The sequence below is a fragment of the Phyllobates terribilis genome, unplaced genomic scaffold (assembly GCF_046119375.1).
Source record: "Phyllobates terribilis strain yellow unplaced genomic scaffold, ASM4611937v1 Scaffold_1__5_contigs__length_1240528914, whole genome shotgun sequence".
Classification (NCBI taxonomy): Eukaryota; Metazoa; Chordata; class Amphibia; order Anura; family Dendrobatidae; genus Phyllobates; species Phyllobates terribilis.
Genome location: NW_027362761.1, coordinates 1,134,399,595 through 1,134,417,880, shown reverse-complemented (window position 1 = coordinate 1,134,417,880; position 18,286 = coordinate 1,134,399,595). Strand labels below are relative to the sequence as shown.

At 44.7% G+C, this 18,286-nt stretch overlaps 1 protein-coding gene across 2 annotated transcripts in view; it reads right to left on the bottom strand.

The window, feature by feature from the left end:
* The window catches only part of GRK4 (G protein-coupled receptor kinase 4), a 217,605-nt gene that overhangs the window by 120,093 nt on the left and 79,226 nt on the right, over positions 1-18,286 (bottom strand). Inside the window, exons 1-2 of one of the 2 annotated variants that reach the window (XM_073647544.1) lie at positions 13,811-13,917; positions 3,774-3,869 (exon numbers count right to left, since the gene is read on the bottom strand). In XM_073647544.1, coding sequence (XP_073503645.1) covers positions 3,774-3,825 — 52 coding nt within the window. In that variant the 5' untranslated portion in view covers positions 3,826-3,869; positions 13,811-13,917. Of the gene's footprint in view, positions 1-3,773; positions 3,870-13,810; positions 13,918-18,286 lie in introns of those variants that run through there. The other variant, XM_073647535.1, reaches the window with a different exon arrangement.

Genomic DNA, 18,286 nt, shown 5'->3' with positions numbered 1-18,286 from the left:
CGTGGAACGTACTCGGAGATTAAATGTTGTATATGAAAATGACTAAAGAATTGGACATTAATACAGACCCAGAAAATCGCATACTTTCTGTTGTAAAACTGCACGAAACATCGCAATTTTTGTTGCACAACTCAAAAGCTCAATTTTGCAACTTTTAGCATTTTGTTTCCCTATGCCATTCTCGGCTAGCTACGCCAACTTTTTTTAAAAAATGGGTAAAGTTTTGCCAAAAGTGGTTTGTGGGCTCAGAATTTATCATTATTTACACTAAAAAAGTGCAAATTAAAGTTGGTTTTCGGTTTAGGAAATCTCCTGCCCTTGGCTGTGCTCTACTCACCCTCCTCAGGTCCCGCGCTGAGTCTAAGTCGCTGCTCCCAGTGTCTGTTATTGTCAGCAGTGCGGACATCATGTCAACAGAGCTGCAGCCAATAACTGAGGTCAGCGGCTCTGCCCGCGTAGACGTTACGAGCCGCTGAGCTCATAGATTGGCTGCAGCATGGTCATCAGCGCTGCAGACAACAGACACCGAGTGCAGCGGCAGAGACTCAGCGCTGGCAATAAACTGAGGTTTCCTGAAACTGGAAAATTCCTTTAAGACAGAAACGTAATCTGTGCTGTGTAAAACTGGTAGTAGAAAAGTAACAAAAAAAGCCATTAAAATTTGTTGTTGCCCCTGTAATGATCATATTAGGGGGGTAAAACAAGAAACAACTTCTGACACTTAAAAAGGATAGTCACCATGATACTCAAGAAAGAACAGCTGTAGATGCAAAGTGTCCATGCTAGAGACCAGCAGACTCTCGAGAGTCCCAAAAGTCCTTCTTCTACGAACGTACATTGTATTCATAGTACAACCCAGCAAGAAATCATCTGGGGACATAGATCAAAAAAAAAATAAATAAAGTTAAATAAATGCTACCAAGTTCTAATACTAACAGAAGAAAAACAGGAAGACACAATGGGCTCCGCGTTCTCATGGGCTGTCAGCATTCATATCCATATTCCATTGGAATGTTTAGCTTTTGGCGTAGAATCTCGGGTGCCAAGAGGGAGGTCAAATAATTCCACAAAACAACACAGTAAAAAAAAAAAAAAAAAAAATTGTGTGCCCAGAGTAAACTATAACCAGAATTGTGCGCAAGTTCACACACCGCCGAGCGCTCATGTAACCGCTGCACATATTTTTTTTTTTTAGAAGTTCACATCTGCAGCCAAACATATGCTGTGAAAGATATGTCAGCTTATAAACATGAATGACGCAAGCCTTACTAAGCAGCAGAGTAATTGGAGGGTGAGAGAGAGGGAGACCGGCTCAAAAACAGATGTGTCCGCTTATTAATTTACTAGCCTTAAAAAAAAAAAAAAACGGAGGAACAAAAAGAAGAATCTAAACTTTTAACCCCTTTATTTTAATGGATAGATCAGCATGTATTCCAAGGGAAGAGACAGGTCTTTAAAAAAACAACAACTATAATTGTAAGATTTTTACTCAACTTTTTTTTTTTTTTTTTTTTAAAGACAACCAATCCCTTTTCCTCTCTGTTTTCCATTCGCTTTAAAGCAGATGTCTTATGTTGTATCTTCAGGAGCGCACTGCTCCTCTGCCTCCCGGCTTCCTGCTTGCCGGGGGAACGTTGTGCTCCTGATGACTAAATTTTCGGACAAACAGCATGTTTTTTTTTTTCAGAATTTACTGCTGACTTTTTACAAGCACTTTTCAATTTTAACCATTTATGATGTTGAGACAAACCTTTTCAGTAAAACTGGCTTAAGACCTGTAGGGATATTTCCAGGCTTCACTTTGGTGGGTCTTAAAATATTCAATGATGAGAGGTATAAAGGTAACAAAAAAAAAAGTGACGTATCACTGCATAGTCAGATGGGTTTATTTAAATTGTAAAAGGAGTAACCATGGGCATCATTTCCTAATGGGAAAGAAAATTCCTAAAAGCTTGGGGTTTTTTCCCCCCCCAAAAAAACCTTTTTAACCCAATCTCTTCTTGTGCCAAACATTTTACAGTGCTGTTGGGTGGCAGTGCTGGAAAAGCACTGAAAATGTAAGACATGAGGATGGCACAGGTTTAGGACCAGAGACGAGGCCATCAGCAGCTCCAAAACCAGAATGAAAGGCTGGGCAATAGAGAAAGTACAAAGATATGTGCAGCATATTTGGCAGCTGGAGCATAGCTCCATTTTGTAGAGAGGCATTGAAGGGAATCGGTCACCAGTTTTGCTGTGTAATCTGAGAGCAGCATGACGTAGGGGCAGAGACCCTGATTCCAGCAATGTATCACTTACTGGGCTACTTGTTGCACTTTTGATAAAATCCCTGTTTTCTCTGCTGTAGATTTAGCATAGCTCAGGAATGCTGAGCTATGTACAACCCCGCCCACACCACTGATTGGCAGCTTGATGACAGTGTACACAGGAAGCTGCCAATCAGTGGTGAGGGCAGGGTTGCACAGATTAGCTGAACTTGCTTGCACAGGTCACCTAGCCCTGCAGTGATAATCTCCTGGTGATAAAACACTGATTGTATTTAAAATACACCAAGCAGCTGAGCAAGTGACATCGCTGAAATGAGGGTCTCTGCCTCTACATCATGCTGCTCTCAGAATAATAAGTAAAAACTTGCTCACAGATTCCCTTTAAAGGGCTTCCTCCATCGTATTTCTATATAGCTTTTTTCGCACGGAGGATTCATAGGTGAGTTTTTGTATTAAAAAAAATTGTTCCATACCTATATTGCCCGATGTAGCATGAAAGCATTTCTCCCCTAGAAGCACTGATCCGTAGCCGGGCAGGAGATAAAGTGGTGACGTCAGAATCACTTAGAAAAATATGAACCAATTCTATAAACAATAGAGGATAAAGCAGCCAAACAAAACTAGGCAAAAAAAAAGCCTCCTAGAATCAAAGGGAACATTCCTGTTCATTTAACACAAATAAAAATATTAATTCAAGCTCCTTTATTCTAAAAGAAAACATTTCATTTTTTGGCGTCTAGCACGCTTCCAGAGATAAGGCGGCTCACGCAAGTACGGTTATTAGCTGCACCAGACCAGAGAGAACTAATCTAAAAATATTATATCATATTCTTAAGTTCTTTGAAGAGCTGGACTATTTAAAGGGGTTGTCCAGTCTTGGGGTCAAAATCTACAGTCACTATATGAGTACAGACTTGTGAATCCTCGCAGCGTGCAGTGTGCGTACTGTCAGGATTCTCTGATACCAGAAGCGTGACCCCAAGTATGCGATTTGCATCCATTCGGTCACATGCCAACTAGATATGCAGTTGGCAATATGACGCTCATCAAGAGAATGCCAAGAGTGTGCAAAGCAGTCATCAAAGCAAAAGGTGGCTACTTTGAAGAACCTAGAATATAAGATATATTTTCAGTTGTTTCACACTTTTTTGTTAAGTATATAATTCCACATGTGTTAATTCATAGTTTTGATGCCTTCAGTGTGAATGTACAATTTTCTTAGTCATGAAAATACAGACAAATCTTTAAATGAGGTGTGTCCAAACTTTTGGTCTGTACTGTATATATAATGGAGCGACGCGTTTTGAGCCGAAAGAAGGGCTCTATGGCCGCGGCTGATGAGATGATGGGGAAAAAAACACATTACTCATAGATATATGGCACGCAGGTAAGAAATTTAGAATAGCTGAGACGACTACTGTAGATCAATAAAGGTGCATTGGTGCAAGAATAACAGGTATAGTACATCCACAGAGAAACATGCAGTCTGACACTCCACGTACTCACCCACTGAATGTCGGAGTTCTTCACACTGGCTTATGTGTGGCAGCCTCAACATCTCCTTCCATTTCTTGCTGCGTCCATTTCTTTTACCTCCTCCACCTGTCACAGATAGATTTCATTATATTTTTAGACCATTTATGGTGTTTGACAATTGAAAACTTCAAAAAAAAGTAAAACAAACAAACAAAAATACAACAGGTAAAGTAAATGTATTTTTTTCAAATTCACCTTTGAGGGAAACAAAGAATTCAGAGTATTGACCGTATCGAAGAGAAGAATAAAATAGATGATAAGGGGGCACGCTGAGCTCAAGACTTAACAGCTTTCCATAATGGGTACGTCTTATGTTACGTATGGCCATCCTATATTGTCCTTCATGTTAAAGGAGTTTTCCAGGTGATGAAAACTAGCTATAAAAGGGTTCAGACCAGGTAAAACAATAAGGATTTACACACAAACTGATCCTTATTCCGGGGCTCATCCAGTGTCTCATGGTCCCAACCAATGGAAATGGCCAGAGATAACAGATCAGCCAATCACAGGCCTTATCAGTGACCCGCCTCCACCAATCACTGACCAGGCATTTCCGCTATGATAAGGACAGGCCCAGTAAGAACAAACCAGGGGGAACCGAGCACTCTATGGGGATCGGCACAGGTGACTTTTACTTCTTCTATAAGTTTTAAAGAGAAATTATTGCTTTCATTTCTATTTCATAAATCAATAGTACACATGAAAATAAGAAATGTAATACATCTTATATTGTAATATATCTTGAAATCTGCTTCTTTCTCCTCCTGAACTGTTCATTCTCAATAAATGGGTAAAATCTGGAAGACTTTCCCATTACTGAAATAAGAGATGACAGTTGGTGCTCATGAAGTTCTATGGAGAACTGAAACTCTCGTTTCAGGAGAACTTGCAGCAGAATGTCTGTCTGCCACCTCCATAGGATTTTTAAAAGCACCAACTGCCATCTCCAGTGGAGAAGGGAGGAGCTAGAGGCAGGTACAGACATTCTGCTTCAAGTTCTCTATAGAACCTTATGAGCACCAACAGTCATCTCCTATCTCAGTAATGGGAAAATTAGTAGTCACTTTAGACATATCTTACCCATGAATTGAGAATGAAAGAACGGTCCAAGAGGAGAAAGAAGCAGATTTCTCTAAGATAAGATATATTACAATATGTACTATTCATTTTGGGGAAAAAAAATAAAATATATTATTTATTATATATAAATATATTATACATATATTTATTTTTTTTCTGAATAGTAAATGGTTAATTTTGTGCCTTTGACCCGATAGTATTAGAGCTGGTACTTGGCGGACCTCTCCAGCTAGGAATGTGATGGGGGTGTACAGGGTGCCTGGCGTTCAGAGACAGACAGTCTTTTAAATCTTCCAAACCTCTGGCCAAACCCTGAGGGATTCTCGCAGTCTTGAGAAGGATCCCACCTCACAGGGAGCGTTCCTGCTCTTACGTTGTTTCTGTTCTTGCAGGAACAGTATCATTTACATTCTGAAAACCACTTTTTTCAACTACAGCCAGTAATAACATTACAGCGCGTCTCGTGCCAAAATATTTCAAATCAGGGGGTAGGATTGTCTCCCGAAATGACCCCTTCATTGTCTAATGCAGATTTATGTTTTTTTTATTATTATTTCCTAAATAGTCACAATTTTTATTTTTTTTAAATAAAATTCTCAGATCGGTACTTTGCATTGGAAATTTTTGATTCTGAGATACAGTTCAATAGAAAAGCATACAAAAAATAATGCTTACATGGATTAAGAGACATTTACCCCATAGCCAAGCACATAAAGGGATGTTCCATTTTAAAACCTTAGCGATACCTTCACTGTTAACACCCTGCAGCTCCTAAGCTGCGTCACCTCTCCCCGGTCTTTGGTTAAAGGGCTGCAGTTGTCAAATCATAAATAAAGCACGTGACCGCTGCAGCCAATCACTGGGCATTACACTTGAGCCCAGTGATTGGCTGCAGTGGTCATGTATTGTAGAGGAGAAATCATCGTCGGAGCCGTTTCATGAAGCCCTCATTGGCACTGGAGCAGAATGGATAGAATGATTTTTTTCATTCTAGGACTTAGGTATGTTCACACAGTATTTTTTTATGCGGATTTTCACAAGAACCTGCTTCAAACTCAACATTAAAAAAAAAAACTTCCCTTAAAGTTTAAATGTAAAAACACCCCTTTTAATTTTTATTTTTTACTCTTTTTATAATGAGCCTCCCTCTTCTGCAAATCCACAATTAATCCAGATCCTGCTCTTTTCATCCCCCCCAAAAAATGGATAAATTTTGCTAGGAAAAGCCGTAGCCAGCCAGGCGTTTCCCCTATGGCTCTCCATTCTGTCTAATAGTTGTTTTCAAGCAAGTTTCAGATATTTACCCAAGTGTCATAACTTGCCGATTCTGGTACAAGGAAAAATCCATGTAAAAATAAAAAATATATAATAAATAAATAATAGTTTTGGTGCATATTTTGCTTAGTTTTTTTCCTTTTTTTTGCTTGGTTTCAGAAGTCAAATTTGAAGCGTTTTTGAAGCATAAAGTCTAAAAAAAAATTGACAGGTTGCTTATATTTCCGCTTGGAAAAAACAACAGCACCGTGCGCACTACAGTGGCTTCCCAATTAAATTAATAGGAAGCGGTTTTCAAAGAGTATTTGAAGTGGTTTTTATGAGGATTTTGGAGCAGAAAAAGCTGTAAGAGCCTCAAAAAATGAGCCAACTTACAATAACTGAGCATGCTGGGATAAGTGAAGACACATCAGTTAAGGAGACATTCACACATCTACGTGACATGTCCTAGTGATTTCCTTTTTTTTCCTAGGAGAGCAAACAAACCCATATAGTTTCATTGAGCCACATACACACAGATCAGTTTTAAAAATCGGATCCGGACTGAGAGCAGGTCTAATTCTCATCCGTTTTGCAGATCAGACTCACTCAGTCTATCTGGATCTATATAAAACATGGAACACAAAAAGAAGTTCAGAGTTTCATCCGTTTTTTTACTGATCCATTGTTAAGAGTCAAAAATTTTTTAAAAAAGTGCAGTCTACCAGCTTCAGGGAGAAAAATATGGATGCAACTAGGAGAACACCTGAGGAATAAAAAGAAATTTTTTTCGGTTTCTCCCGGGTGGTAAGGCTATGTGCCCACAATGCAGAAATGAAGCAGAAAATTTCTGCAGCATTTCTGCATCTCCCTGGCAGAAAAAAAACGCATGCAGATTGACAAGCGCTTTCCAGGCGATAGCATCACTTGGAAAGTGCTTGACAACTAGGTCACACTGTATAAATCCATGCAAACAGCATGGATTTATACAGCGTGAACCGTAAAAATTAAAACAAATAAAGCTATACTCACCCCCGAGGCCCCGGCGTGGCTGCAGCGCTGCTTCCTGTCTGGTTCCCGGCTGCCGGCATATCGCGAGACAGAGAGGTGAAGGGCCTGCGGTCACATGACTGTGACGTCACCGAAGGTCCTTCAGCGCTGCTGGCATTCAGAGAGAAGCCGCCGGACAGGTGAATATAAACTTTATTTGTTATTTTATTCTTTTTTTACAGGTACAATGGTACCCAGGTCTGGATGAGAGGCTCCTCTCCTCTAGAACTGGGTACCATCCGCACATAGAGACGCATAGAAGCCGCTTGTAAAAATGTACAGTCGCGGTTTCTGTGCGTCTCAATGCAAGTCAATGGCGGGAGTTCCGCTGCGCTTCCGCAAAATTAAATGACATGCTGCGGATTTTTGTACGCAGCATAAACGCTGCGGAAAAATCCGCAGCATGTGCATAGAACATGCGGAATCCCCTTGGGGACCATGGGGTGCGGATTACCTAGCGTTTCACAAGCGTTTCCGCTGCGGAAATTCCGCAGCATATACGCTTGAAAAACGCTACGTGGGCACACAGCCTAAGAATCCCACAGATATGTGGACGCAGCCTAAGGGTCTGTGCACACGTTGCAGTTTTGTCCTGCGCAGATTTAATCACAAAACCTGAAAGATTTCCTGATGCCAGCAAAGTAGATGAGATTCCTTAAGTCTCATGCATAATTTGCTTATTTTTTCCTTGCAGATTTGCAGTAGATTTAAATCTGCAGCATGTCAAGTCTTTCAGTGTTTTTTGCTGCAGATTTTACCCATACTAATGAGTGGGGGAAAATCTGCAGCAAAAAAGCATGTAAAAAAAAAAAAAAAAGCGTCTATTTTACGCTGCTTTTTTGCTGCCAAAGGATACAGAAATAGTGCAGAGATTTCTGCTGCAAATACTTAAAGAGGTTGTCTACTACTTTGTGATTGACGTATCCTTAGGATAGGTCAGCAATGTCTGATGGGTCGGGGTTCGGCACCTGGCACCTCCGACGATCAAGTGTTCCCGGTGTCATCAGCGGCTGGAAGTACTCACTTGCCGAGCTGCTCAGTCTTCTCATAGTGGCCACCGCCAGGTACTACACATCCGCCTCCTATTCAAATCAATAGGAGGCAGATGTGCAGTACCTGCCGCAACCACTATAACAAGATGGAGCAGCTCCACAACCGAGCAGCTCCACAACCGAGCAGCTCCGGCCGGCGGCCGCTAACACAAAGTGCAGCTGATCGGCGGGGGTGTCGGGTGTCAGACCCTGACTGATCAGACATTGATAACCTATACATAAAAAAAAAATAATCACATAAAAAGGTGCATAGATTGTAATAGGCAAGTAATCTATCACTAAAAATAATGGATGATATTATGGGTTCCAATCATATGCACCTTTTTATGTTTTGTTTTTTTTTGACCAATTGTCTACAAAAACAAAACGTCTCAAAAAATGGAGACATGTCCTAACCTTGATCCGTGTTGTGGATCAAACTCACCAATACAAATCAATAACCCGGGGTAAAAAAAAAAACAGATCGAAAGCGCAAGTCGTTATTGAGGGAAAAACTGATATCAGAATTGTAGAAACTGATAGATGGACCAAAAATGGATCCGACACATAGACCATTTTCCATACCATATATGAAAAACTAATGTGTGAAATCAACCCCAAGGTATGTGCACACTAAAGAGTTATTTTTTGCTTAGGAGCGCAAACAGAGCGCAAACAGAGCCGCAAACAGAGCCGCAAACTCTCCAAATCCTCTTCAAAAATGCGAAACTTCAAAAAAAAACAAAAAAAAACTTTTGCTTTGTTTTTGGACTGCGCAGAAACTCTGTGTGCCCATACTCTAAGCCACCCGCCCAACAGAAGTGTACACAGGTTTCCTCCACAGGGAAGGCTTCCAGTCTTCATTCCTGCAGGATAATGAGCTTCTCATGGGATGAAATGTCAGCAGGTGTGAGTGACCTCAGTGGTCTCCACAAAGTATTTAACACTTCGGGGTTTTTGCTTTAATGCAGTCAAACAGATCTGGAATGAATTAGCCGTTTCCAAGATGGGAAGGAGCCAAGTATACAAAAGGTACGAGCCCTGGAATGACAGAGGCAAACACGGCTCATCCGGGGAGCCAAGCCAAAGCACACAGGCTGCCCGCGGACCTCCAGCTTGTCCCGCCATCACCGCGCATCACCCTGACCTCATGGTCAACATGGAGGAATGAGGAGGATCCACACGGCGTGTCAGAAAAGGTTCTCTCATGGGTGGAAACACAGACAAAAAAAAAAATCCTAGATCCACAAAGTTTCGAAACGAAAACTACGGCCAACACTGGAAATCACAAAACAGTGGTCCTTTCATTATAAACTGAAATGTGTCAATCAGAAAACCTCCCCGGGGTTCAAATCAGGGTTTTATGTTAAATGCACTTTTTGTAAACAAATTAGTTGTGTTTTGTTTTGTTTTTTCAATATCACCATCTATATAAAAAATAAATCTTGCATTTGTCACTATGGCCAATAGGTCTAATTCTAGATTCACGCTTCCTATTCTGCACAGACGACTTTTCAGCCATCTCATTATCATCGCAGACAGGATTACATTGAAAGATATCACCTCTATACACAGTACATAACACAGGATCCATCATTCACAATAAGCAATATCACAGCTCACCTCCTCCCTCTCCTTCACAGTAGGTGATGTCACAGCTCACCTCGTCCCCCTCTTGTGCAATGACTGATAACTCCTCACTATTTTTCTTTTATCAAATTATTTAAAAGGAAATCCGTTATCAAGTTTTTGCTACTTTATCTGAGGGCATCATGAAGTAGAGACAAAGACCCTGATTTCAGTGATGTGTCACTTACTGGGCTGCCCAGTTTAGTTTTAAATAAAATCACTTTTATTGATAGGAGATTATTGCTACAGGACTAGTAAATCTGCTGCAAAGTAGTCCAGCCCCACCCACACCACTGATTGGCAGCTTTCTGTCTATGCACAGTGTACACAGGAAGCTGCCAGTGTTGTGGGTGGGGTTATACAGGGATCAGCATTCAGAGCACTGCTAGATCTGCAGCAGATAAAACTGATTTTTATTGTAACTGCAGCACGCAGCCCAGTAAGTGATACATCACTGGAATCAGGATCTCTGCCCCTACATCATATTGATCTTAGATGGGATAGCAAAAATCTGCTGACAGATTCCCTCCAACTGTTCAGAACGACATATTGGTCCTTCTTTATGCAGTGCCACCCGCTGCAGGTGCTGTCACAGCAGTCAGCATTGCAGGAAAACCCAGCGGTGATGAGGGGCCTATGGACAAGTTTTTTTTATGGGGTCCCATCTCTCGTATATATATATATATATATATATATATATATCAAGATTACAGCCAGCAGAGTTAATGCAACCCTTCGACATAACACGACAAAACATGGAAACATTTTCCTTTCTGAAGTTTAATGTGTCCTGGATATTAAACATTTATAAGTCTCCGTTCACTAGAAGACCACACAACATCTTCAAGACAAAAGATTAAACTTCTAAGGATAAAATTGCTACAAGATCAAATTAAAGAAGAATTTCAAAGCCTCCTCCCTGTATATCGTGAAACGTTGTCCATCTTGAGCCAAGAAAGCTGCTATAAACCCCCCTACCCCCATATATTAACAATTTCTCTGCTTAATTTATTTAGTAAAAATTTATCTAATGCCATAATCCAAAATAAAGAGTTTCATTTCTCAAAGTGTTTGCGGCAAAATTTTTTACGGAATTTGTGAGACTTTATTATTCTCAATGCCTAAGCTAAATTTATCGATGGTTTAATCTGTTTGTTATACTTTTTTTTTAACCTTTACCAAAATTTAAAAAAAAAAATGACATGAGGCCTGGCTAACCTGTTGGCGTGAGACCTATTTAGGAGTGCATTTTGAAAAACGCAAAAAAAGCAGCAAATACGCACTATTTTTTTTTAAGCAGTTGTTTTCCTGCCAAAGAAAAAGTAAGCAGTAGATTTGCAGCAGAAAAAAAACACAACATGTGTGAACATAGCATTAAGGGGTTGCCCAGGCTTGGGGCTCAAGTCTGCAGGCACTATGTGACTGCAGACTTGTGAAACCTCACAACGCGCGCTGTCAGGATTCTCCTTTGCTGGTGACGAGACCATTTGCATACTTCCAGACACATTCCGACTAGTCGTGTTTAGCCTCGCTCCATTCACTTGTATTGAAAGAGGCAGCACATGTCTAGTCGGTATGTGACTGAATGTATGCAAATCACATACTTGTGGTCATGCGCCCGCCTGCTTCCAGAGCTGGCACCAGAGAATCCTGACAGCATGCACTGTGTGGGATGTGAGGATTCACAAGCCTTAAGTCACAGAGTGACGGCAATCTTGAACCCCTGGACGACCCCTTTAAGAAAAAAAGCCCGATATCAATGTATCAAATGTTGTGAGTTAAAGGGGTTTCCTGGGGTTAAACTATAAGTCTGCAGCCACTCTAAGTGACGGCAGACTTCTGAATCCTCACACAGATTGCGCTGTCAAGATTCTACTGTGTCGGCGGTGGGAGCAGGTGGCAATGTAACCGCAAGTATGTGATTTGCATACTTCCGAACACATTCCAACTAGACCTATCCGGCCTCGCTCAATACACTTACATTGAGCGAGGCTGTGCATGTCTAGTCGGCACGGGACCACATGTATGCAAATCACATACTTGCAGTCATGCTTCTGGCACCAGCACTGGAGAATCCTCACAGCAAGCAGTGCGGGCCCTGTGAGGATTCACAAGTCTGCAGTCACAAAGTGACTGCAGACTTGTACCCAAAGGTTGAACAACCCCTTTAAAAATTGGAAAATTTCCAACGTACATGCATAAAAAGGAGGAATTTGCACAAAATTTGGTAAAAAAAAAATGCACTGGTTTAATTTGCTTGTTCCGTGATACATGTTGAGTTGGTTGAAGAGAAAATTTGAATCTTTATTACCAAGGGGTATAACTGTAGTATCGGCGTCTCTGCCCAATGTCAGGCAGAGACGCCGTCCCACTTACGGCCGCGCTCCCTGCCCGGCGTCCTCCGGCGCTCTTGCCTCTGTTGCTGCCGGCGCGTGCAGCTTCCCGGGCACTGTGCTTAGGGCGCGCGCGCGCTCCCTCCCTCTTAAAGGGGCCGCGCGCGCCGTCCTAAGGAGTCCCCGGCCAATGGCGGGAGGACCTCTCATAAAAAAGGCACCTTCTCCAAAATGGAGGTGCCCGTGCAAGGTTGTAGCTTTGTGTGTTAAACTCTGCTTGAGCCCTCAGGTCCCGCTGCTAGCCTGATTACCAGTCCAGCCCGCCAACCTGACTACCAGTCCAGCCCGCCAGCCTGATTACCAGTCCAGCCCGCCAGCTTGTCTACAGTCCAGTCCGCCAGTCTGTCTATGGGCCCTCCCTGTTACCTGCCGTGCCTACCAGCCAGCCTACCTGGAGGCTCCTGCTTGTTACCTGCCGTGCCTGCCAGTCCGTCTGCCCGGATCACCAGTCAGCCTGCCTGCCGTGCTCATCTGCTGTACTCGTCAGTCCCTGCCTTCTGACCCGAGGGAGTCACCTGCTCTCATACAAGGTCGGTCCCCAGAGTAGCACCTGGTCCCTCTGCTCGGTCCTTCCCTGGTCACGGAGTCGATTGAGCCGCCGTACGACCTTGGTCGGTCCGAGTCGATACCTAGTTACGCCCCTCTGGTCCCTCCTTGCACCGCAGCACAGAGGTTCCACCACCCGGATTCGTAACAATAACTTTGGAACGGAGGGGCGCAGAAGAAAAATAAAACCGTTCCAGAATCAGTGGCACAGCAGCGATTGGAGGAGGATTAAATTTAAGGCTATGTTCACACGTTGCGTTTTTGCTGTGTTTTTTTTAATGCAAATTAAAAGCTGTGTTTTACAGTACCAGCAAAATCTATGAGATTTCAGAAATCTCATGCACACATTGTTTTTTTTTTCTCCTGACTGATTTGGCAAACTGCTGCGTTTTTGCAAAAATGCAGCATACCACTGTAGCGTTTTTTCACACATAGAAAGCAATGAATAAGTGCAAACGCAACGGCATCAGGTTTTTTTGTGTTTTTGGTGCAGAAAACTATGGAACAGCAGGCACTAAACTGTATCAGCATGAAAAATGTAGCAAAAAAAAACACAGCAAAACCTGCTTTTTTTAAGCAGCCTCTTTACTGCCAAGAGAACAGAGTTTTGCCTGCAGGAAAAAAAAGCAGCAAAAAATACAAGTGTGAACATAGCCTAAGAAATTCGTTGAAAGATCCACTTTTAAAGAAATTTAATCACAATTTTTGTTTTTCAGGGTGCGGAATTCGGCAGGCGCACTCGGCACCCCGCTTATCGTGGTGCATTATCTGGGGACAGCAGTGTTTAAAATGGTTAATATGGCAGGTTCAGAGATCTGGCACTAAACAAACGATTCTCTTACAGCCGTGAATGGAGACATACATCTTACTGAAGTGCAGCGTAAGGGAAAAAAGCGTCCAGCCTGCATGACAGACCCTATTTATGTACGAATAAGTGTAGATTTTCCGCTCCGGTGCCGCGCTCCCCGTATGTTTGGGCTTCAGTCATGCTGTCTTGTGTTTCCCAGAAGTCGCCTTTACTCACGTAACTCCTGGCCTTTTCACTCTGTTTATCCTTCAGGCAGAAGTGACATCGGAAAGCCACTCAGGGACGTCACCGCCATGTGTGCTGGGGATAGGAGAGCGGCTCGCTCTGAACCGAGCGCTGTCTCCTGGGCTTTCATGGGACATCTGTGCTGACGTTACGTCACCGCCATCTGCACTACACTGGCATGTACTGTACCGGGGAAGCCAGGAACTTGGGATTTTTATTTCTTGTAATGTAAACAACTTTTGTAAAACCTTACACGATATTTACATTGGCGAGGAACGCGGCTGTCGTACATGGCAGTCACTGGTGATGTCGCAAGACTGCGAGTCCTCTGGATATCACATTCAATATAATCTTCCACATCCTTAATATAAAGCATCATAGATCATGGAAGTGTGGATGTATCAGTAATTAAAGGGATTGTCAGGTTAGGGCCACATTCATTTTTAAAGGCACTATGTGATATGGTGGGTTTGCGGGGGCTGCAAATTATTTACAGTGAGGCCTTTCCACAGCTGGCCCCCAAAAAATCTGTACACAAGATTGTCTGGGCCCTATTACTTACAAAAGGTGGCAGTGCTACAGTGGGCAATAGGTTACTGTCCCGGCTGTATGGGGGGGGGGTGGGAGGGCACCACTTGGCTGCCCCTGCTGTGTGTCGGGGAAAGGGCATCACGTGGCTACTCCTGTTGTGTGTGTTGGGGAGGGCACCACGTGGCTGCCCCTGTTGTGTGTTGGGGAAGGGCATCACGTGGCTACTCCTGTTGTGTGTGTTGGGGAGGGCACCACGTGGCTGTCCCTGCTGTGTGTCGGGGAAAGGGCACCACGTGGCTGCCCCTGTTGTGCGTGTCGGGGAAAGGGCACCACGTGGCTGCCCCTGTTGTGCGTGTCGGGGAAAGGGCACCACGTGGCTGCCCCTGTTGTGCGCGTCGGGGAAAGGGCACCACGTGGCTGCCCCTGTTGTGCGCGTCGGGGAAAGGGCACCACGTGGCTGCCCCTGTTGTGCGCGTCGGGGAAAGGGCACCACGTGGCTGCCCCTGCTGTGCGCGTCGGGGAAAGGGCACCACGTGGCTGCCCCTGCTGTGCGCGTCGGGGAAAGGGCACCACGTGGCTGCCCCTGCTGTGCGCGTCGGGGAAAGGGCACCACGTGGCTGCCCCTGCTGTGCGTGTCGGGGAAAGGGCACCACGTGGCTGCCCCTGTTGGGTGTGTCGAGGGAGGGCACCACGTGGCTGCCCCTGTTGGGTGTGTCGAGGGAGGGCACCACGTGGCTGCCCCTGTTGGGTGTGTCGGGGGAGGGCACCACGTGGCTGCCCCTGTTGTGTGTGGGGGAGGGCACCACGTGGCTGCCCCTGTTGTGTGTGTGTGTGTGGGGGAAAGGGCACCACGTAGCTGGCCCTGTTGTGTGTGTGTGTGGGGGAGGGCACCACGTGGCTGCCCCTGTTGGGTGCGTTGGGGAGGGCACCACGTGGCTGCCCCTGTTGAGTGTGTCGGGGAGGGCACCACGTGGCTGCCCCTGTTGGGTGTGTCGAGGGAGGGCACCACGTGGCTGCCCCTGTTGGGTGTGTCGAGGGAGGGCACCACGTGGCTGGCCATGTTGTGTGTGGGGGAAGGCACCACGTGGTTGCCCCTGTTGTGTGTGTGGGGGAGGGCACCATGTGGCTGCCCCTGTTGTGTGTGTCGGGGAAAGGGCACCACGTGGCTGCCCCTGTTGGGTGTGTCGGGGGAGGGCACCACGTGGCTGGCCATATTGTGTGTGGGGGAGGGCACCACGTGGCTGCCCCTGTTGTGTGTGTGTGTGTGTGGGGGAGGGCACCATGTGGCTGCCCCTGTTGTGTGTGTCGGGGAAAGGGCACCACGTGGCTGCCCCTGTTGGGTGTGTCGAGGGAGGGCACCACGTGGCTGGCCATGTTGTGTGTGGGGGAAGGCACCACGTGGTTGCCCCTGTTGTGTGTGTGGGGGAGGGCACCATGTGGCTGCCCCTGTTGTGTGTGTCGGGGAAAGGGCACCACGTGGCTGCCCCTGTTGGGTGTGTCGGGGGAGGGCACCACGTGGCTGGCCATGTTGTGTGTGGGGGAAGGCACCACGTGGTTGCCCCTGTTGTGTGTGTGGGGGAGGGCACCATGTGGCTGCCCCTGTTGTGTGTGTCGGGGAAAGGGCACCACGTGGCTGCCCCTGTTGGGTGTGTCGGGGGAGGGCACCACGTGGCTGGCCATGTTGTGTGTGGGGGAGGGCACCACGTGGCTGCCCCTGTTGTGTGTGTGTGTGGGGGAGGGCACCATGTGGCTGCCCCTGTTGTGTGTGTCGGGGAAAGGGCACCACGTGGCTTCCCCTGTTGTGTGTGTTGGAGGGTACCTTGAGTCTCTCTCTGTTGTGAGTGGGAGAGGGCGCTGTGAGGCTCTCTTATGAGTGAGCCAATGTGTGGCTGTCACTGTTATTGCAGTGGCCAATATGTTTCTGTCACTGTCATTGGGGGCACTTCGTGGCTGTCACTGTCATACAGGGGCCATGTGCCAAAGTCACAGAGACCAGGTGTCACAATCACTGTTATGAGGAGACACTGAAACGGTCACAGTTATGGGAGGCATGGACAGGTATGAGGGCACCGTGTGGCTGGTACTGGTATGGGCGCACTGTGTCTCTGGCACTAATGGGAGTTAAGTGTTTTCATGTAAGACATTTATCACTTATTGACAGTCCTTAACAGCCATTTTAAATTAGTGTCTATATACTAAAAAAAAACTGGGTCAACAGTCAGAAAGTCTTAAAAAAAATTTTTTTTTTTTTTTTTAAAATGACTTTTTCAATCCATTGTAGCTCTAGCGCAACGCTTTGGTGGCCTTAACTTTCCCGCTTAGATGACGTGCCGTAAATGCTGCCAATCACTGACCTTGTGACGTACATGGTAGCAGTTGGCGTGACGAGCACCTCATCAATAGAGGGAAGTGAGCAATGACCGGCGTGACCCACAGAAGCATCGACACTAGAGATTTGGACCACAGGGCATGGTACAAACTAACAATGTCGTCGTCAGACCAGAAAAGGCTGTGTATATCTGATGAAATGCAACATTTCTACTGTGGGGGATTTGTACACCTGTTTCAGAGCTTCCCTAAAAAAAAAAAATAAAAAAAAATACATGATCTCTATGGGCTTCAAAAAGCAGGACTATATAGGATCAGCCCATTTTATGGAAGGCCATTCTAACACCTTAGGTGAGATTTATAAAACAAAATGCTCCTGAACTCCGACGCATTTTGCACCAAAGGAAAAAAGAACCATATTTATTATTTGTTTTAGACACTTTTGATCCCTTCCTTGTCTGACAAAAGAAAGGCCTCTCTGAAAGGGGCCTAGGCCTAAAGGGTGACACCGTGCGCCAAAAATGTGCCAACATTTTGGCACAAATTTCTGGCACAGAATAAGCAAACTAATAACTCATGCAAAATTAAGACTAGGCAGTCTAAAGATACGCCAGATTTATCCAATAGCCTCAACCCCTTTGATAGATTATCATTAGACAGTGTTAAAATTCTCCAGATTTAAGTTTGACCTGTCTAGAGCCGGGTTCACTTGGACATATTTCATGGTCCATGTACGTATGGGTATCACAACCTGAACTTAGAAGCCTCATACTATGAAGCTTTAAGTTCAGGTTGGGAGACCTGCGGTCAGTTCGGATATTGCGGTCCATTTACAAACTGTGACCTACACCTGTATGAACCCGGCCTTAAAATTAAGTTATGTTCACATGATGAATTCCTAGTGCGTTATTTTTCAGCAATTTTCTGAAAACACAGTTAAAAACACTTTTTTTTTTCCCTCTTCCGGAAAACTTCCGCAAAATATAAAGAATAAAAATTCTTTGGTAAAGCATTATGTGAACACAGTCTTAGACTGTATTGATAAATCTGGCTCAGTATGTGCAACATATATTACTGTAATGATACGGCTTTTAGTGGGTGCAGAGCTAAATCCCAGCCCTGCTTGTTCACACTGACACTGCAGGAGCTTAACAGGCATCCTGTCTACGGCCCTCACTGCATAGTATCACATAATCGCAGGTGTCCATTATAGACAGGAGAGAAGGATGAGAGAGCCTGCACACTGACAATTCAGGCAGCTGATTTAGGTGGTGGAACGGTGCACCACCAAGGGTGCCCAGGGACCTCGGTCCCACCAAGGGTGCCCAGGGACCTCGGTCCCACCAAGGGTGCATCGAGGAGCCCTTATTTTGCATATGAAATAAAATGTTTCTTCTGAAAAAAAAAAAGGAAATTAAATCTATACTGCAGGGATGAGTTTTGTGGGAGACTGACTCCCTTTAAGTTGTATTCTGCCCAAAAAGTGAAGATGTAGCAGTCAATCAGATCACCGGTTTCATTATCTAAACTAAAGGGAACAAATCTGACAAATTGTCATAGGGAACACCTAGAGTTTTTGTCGGAGCTTGCTTTCATATACGAGTCCCG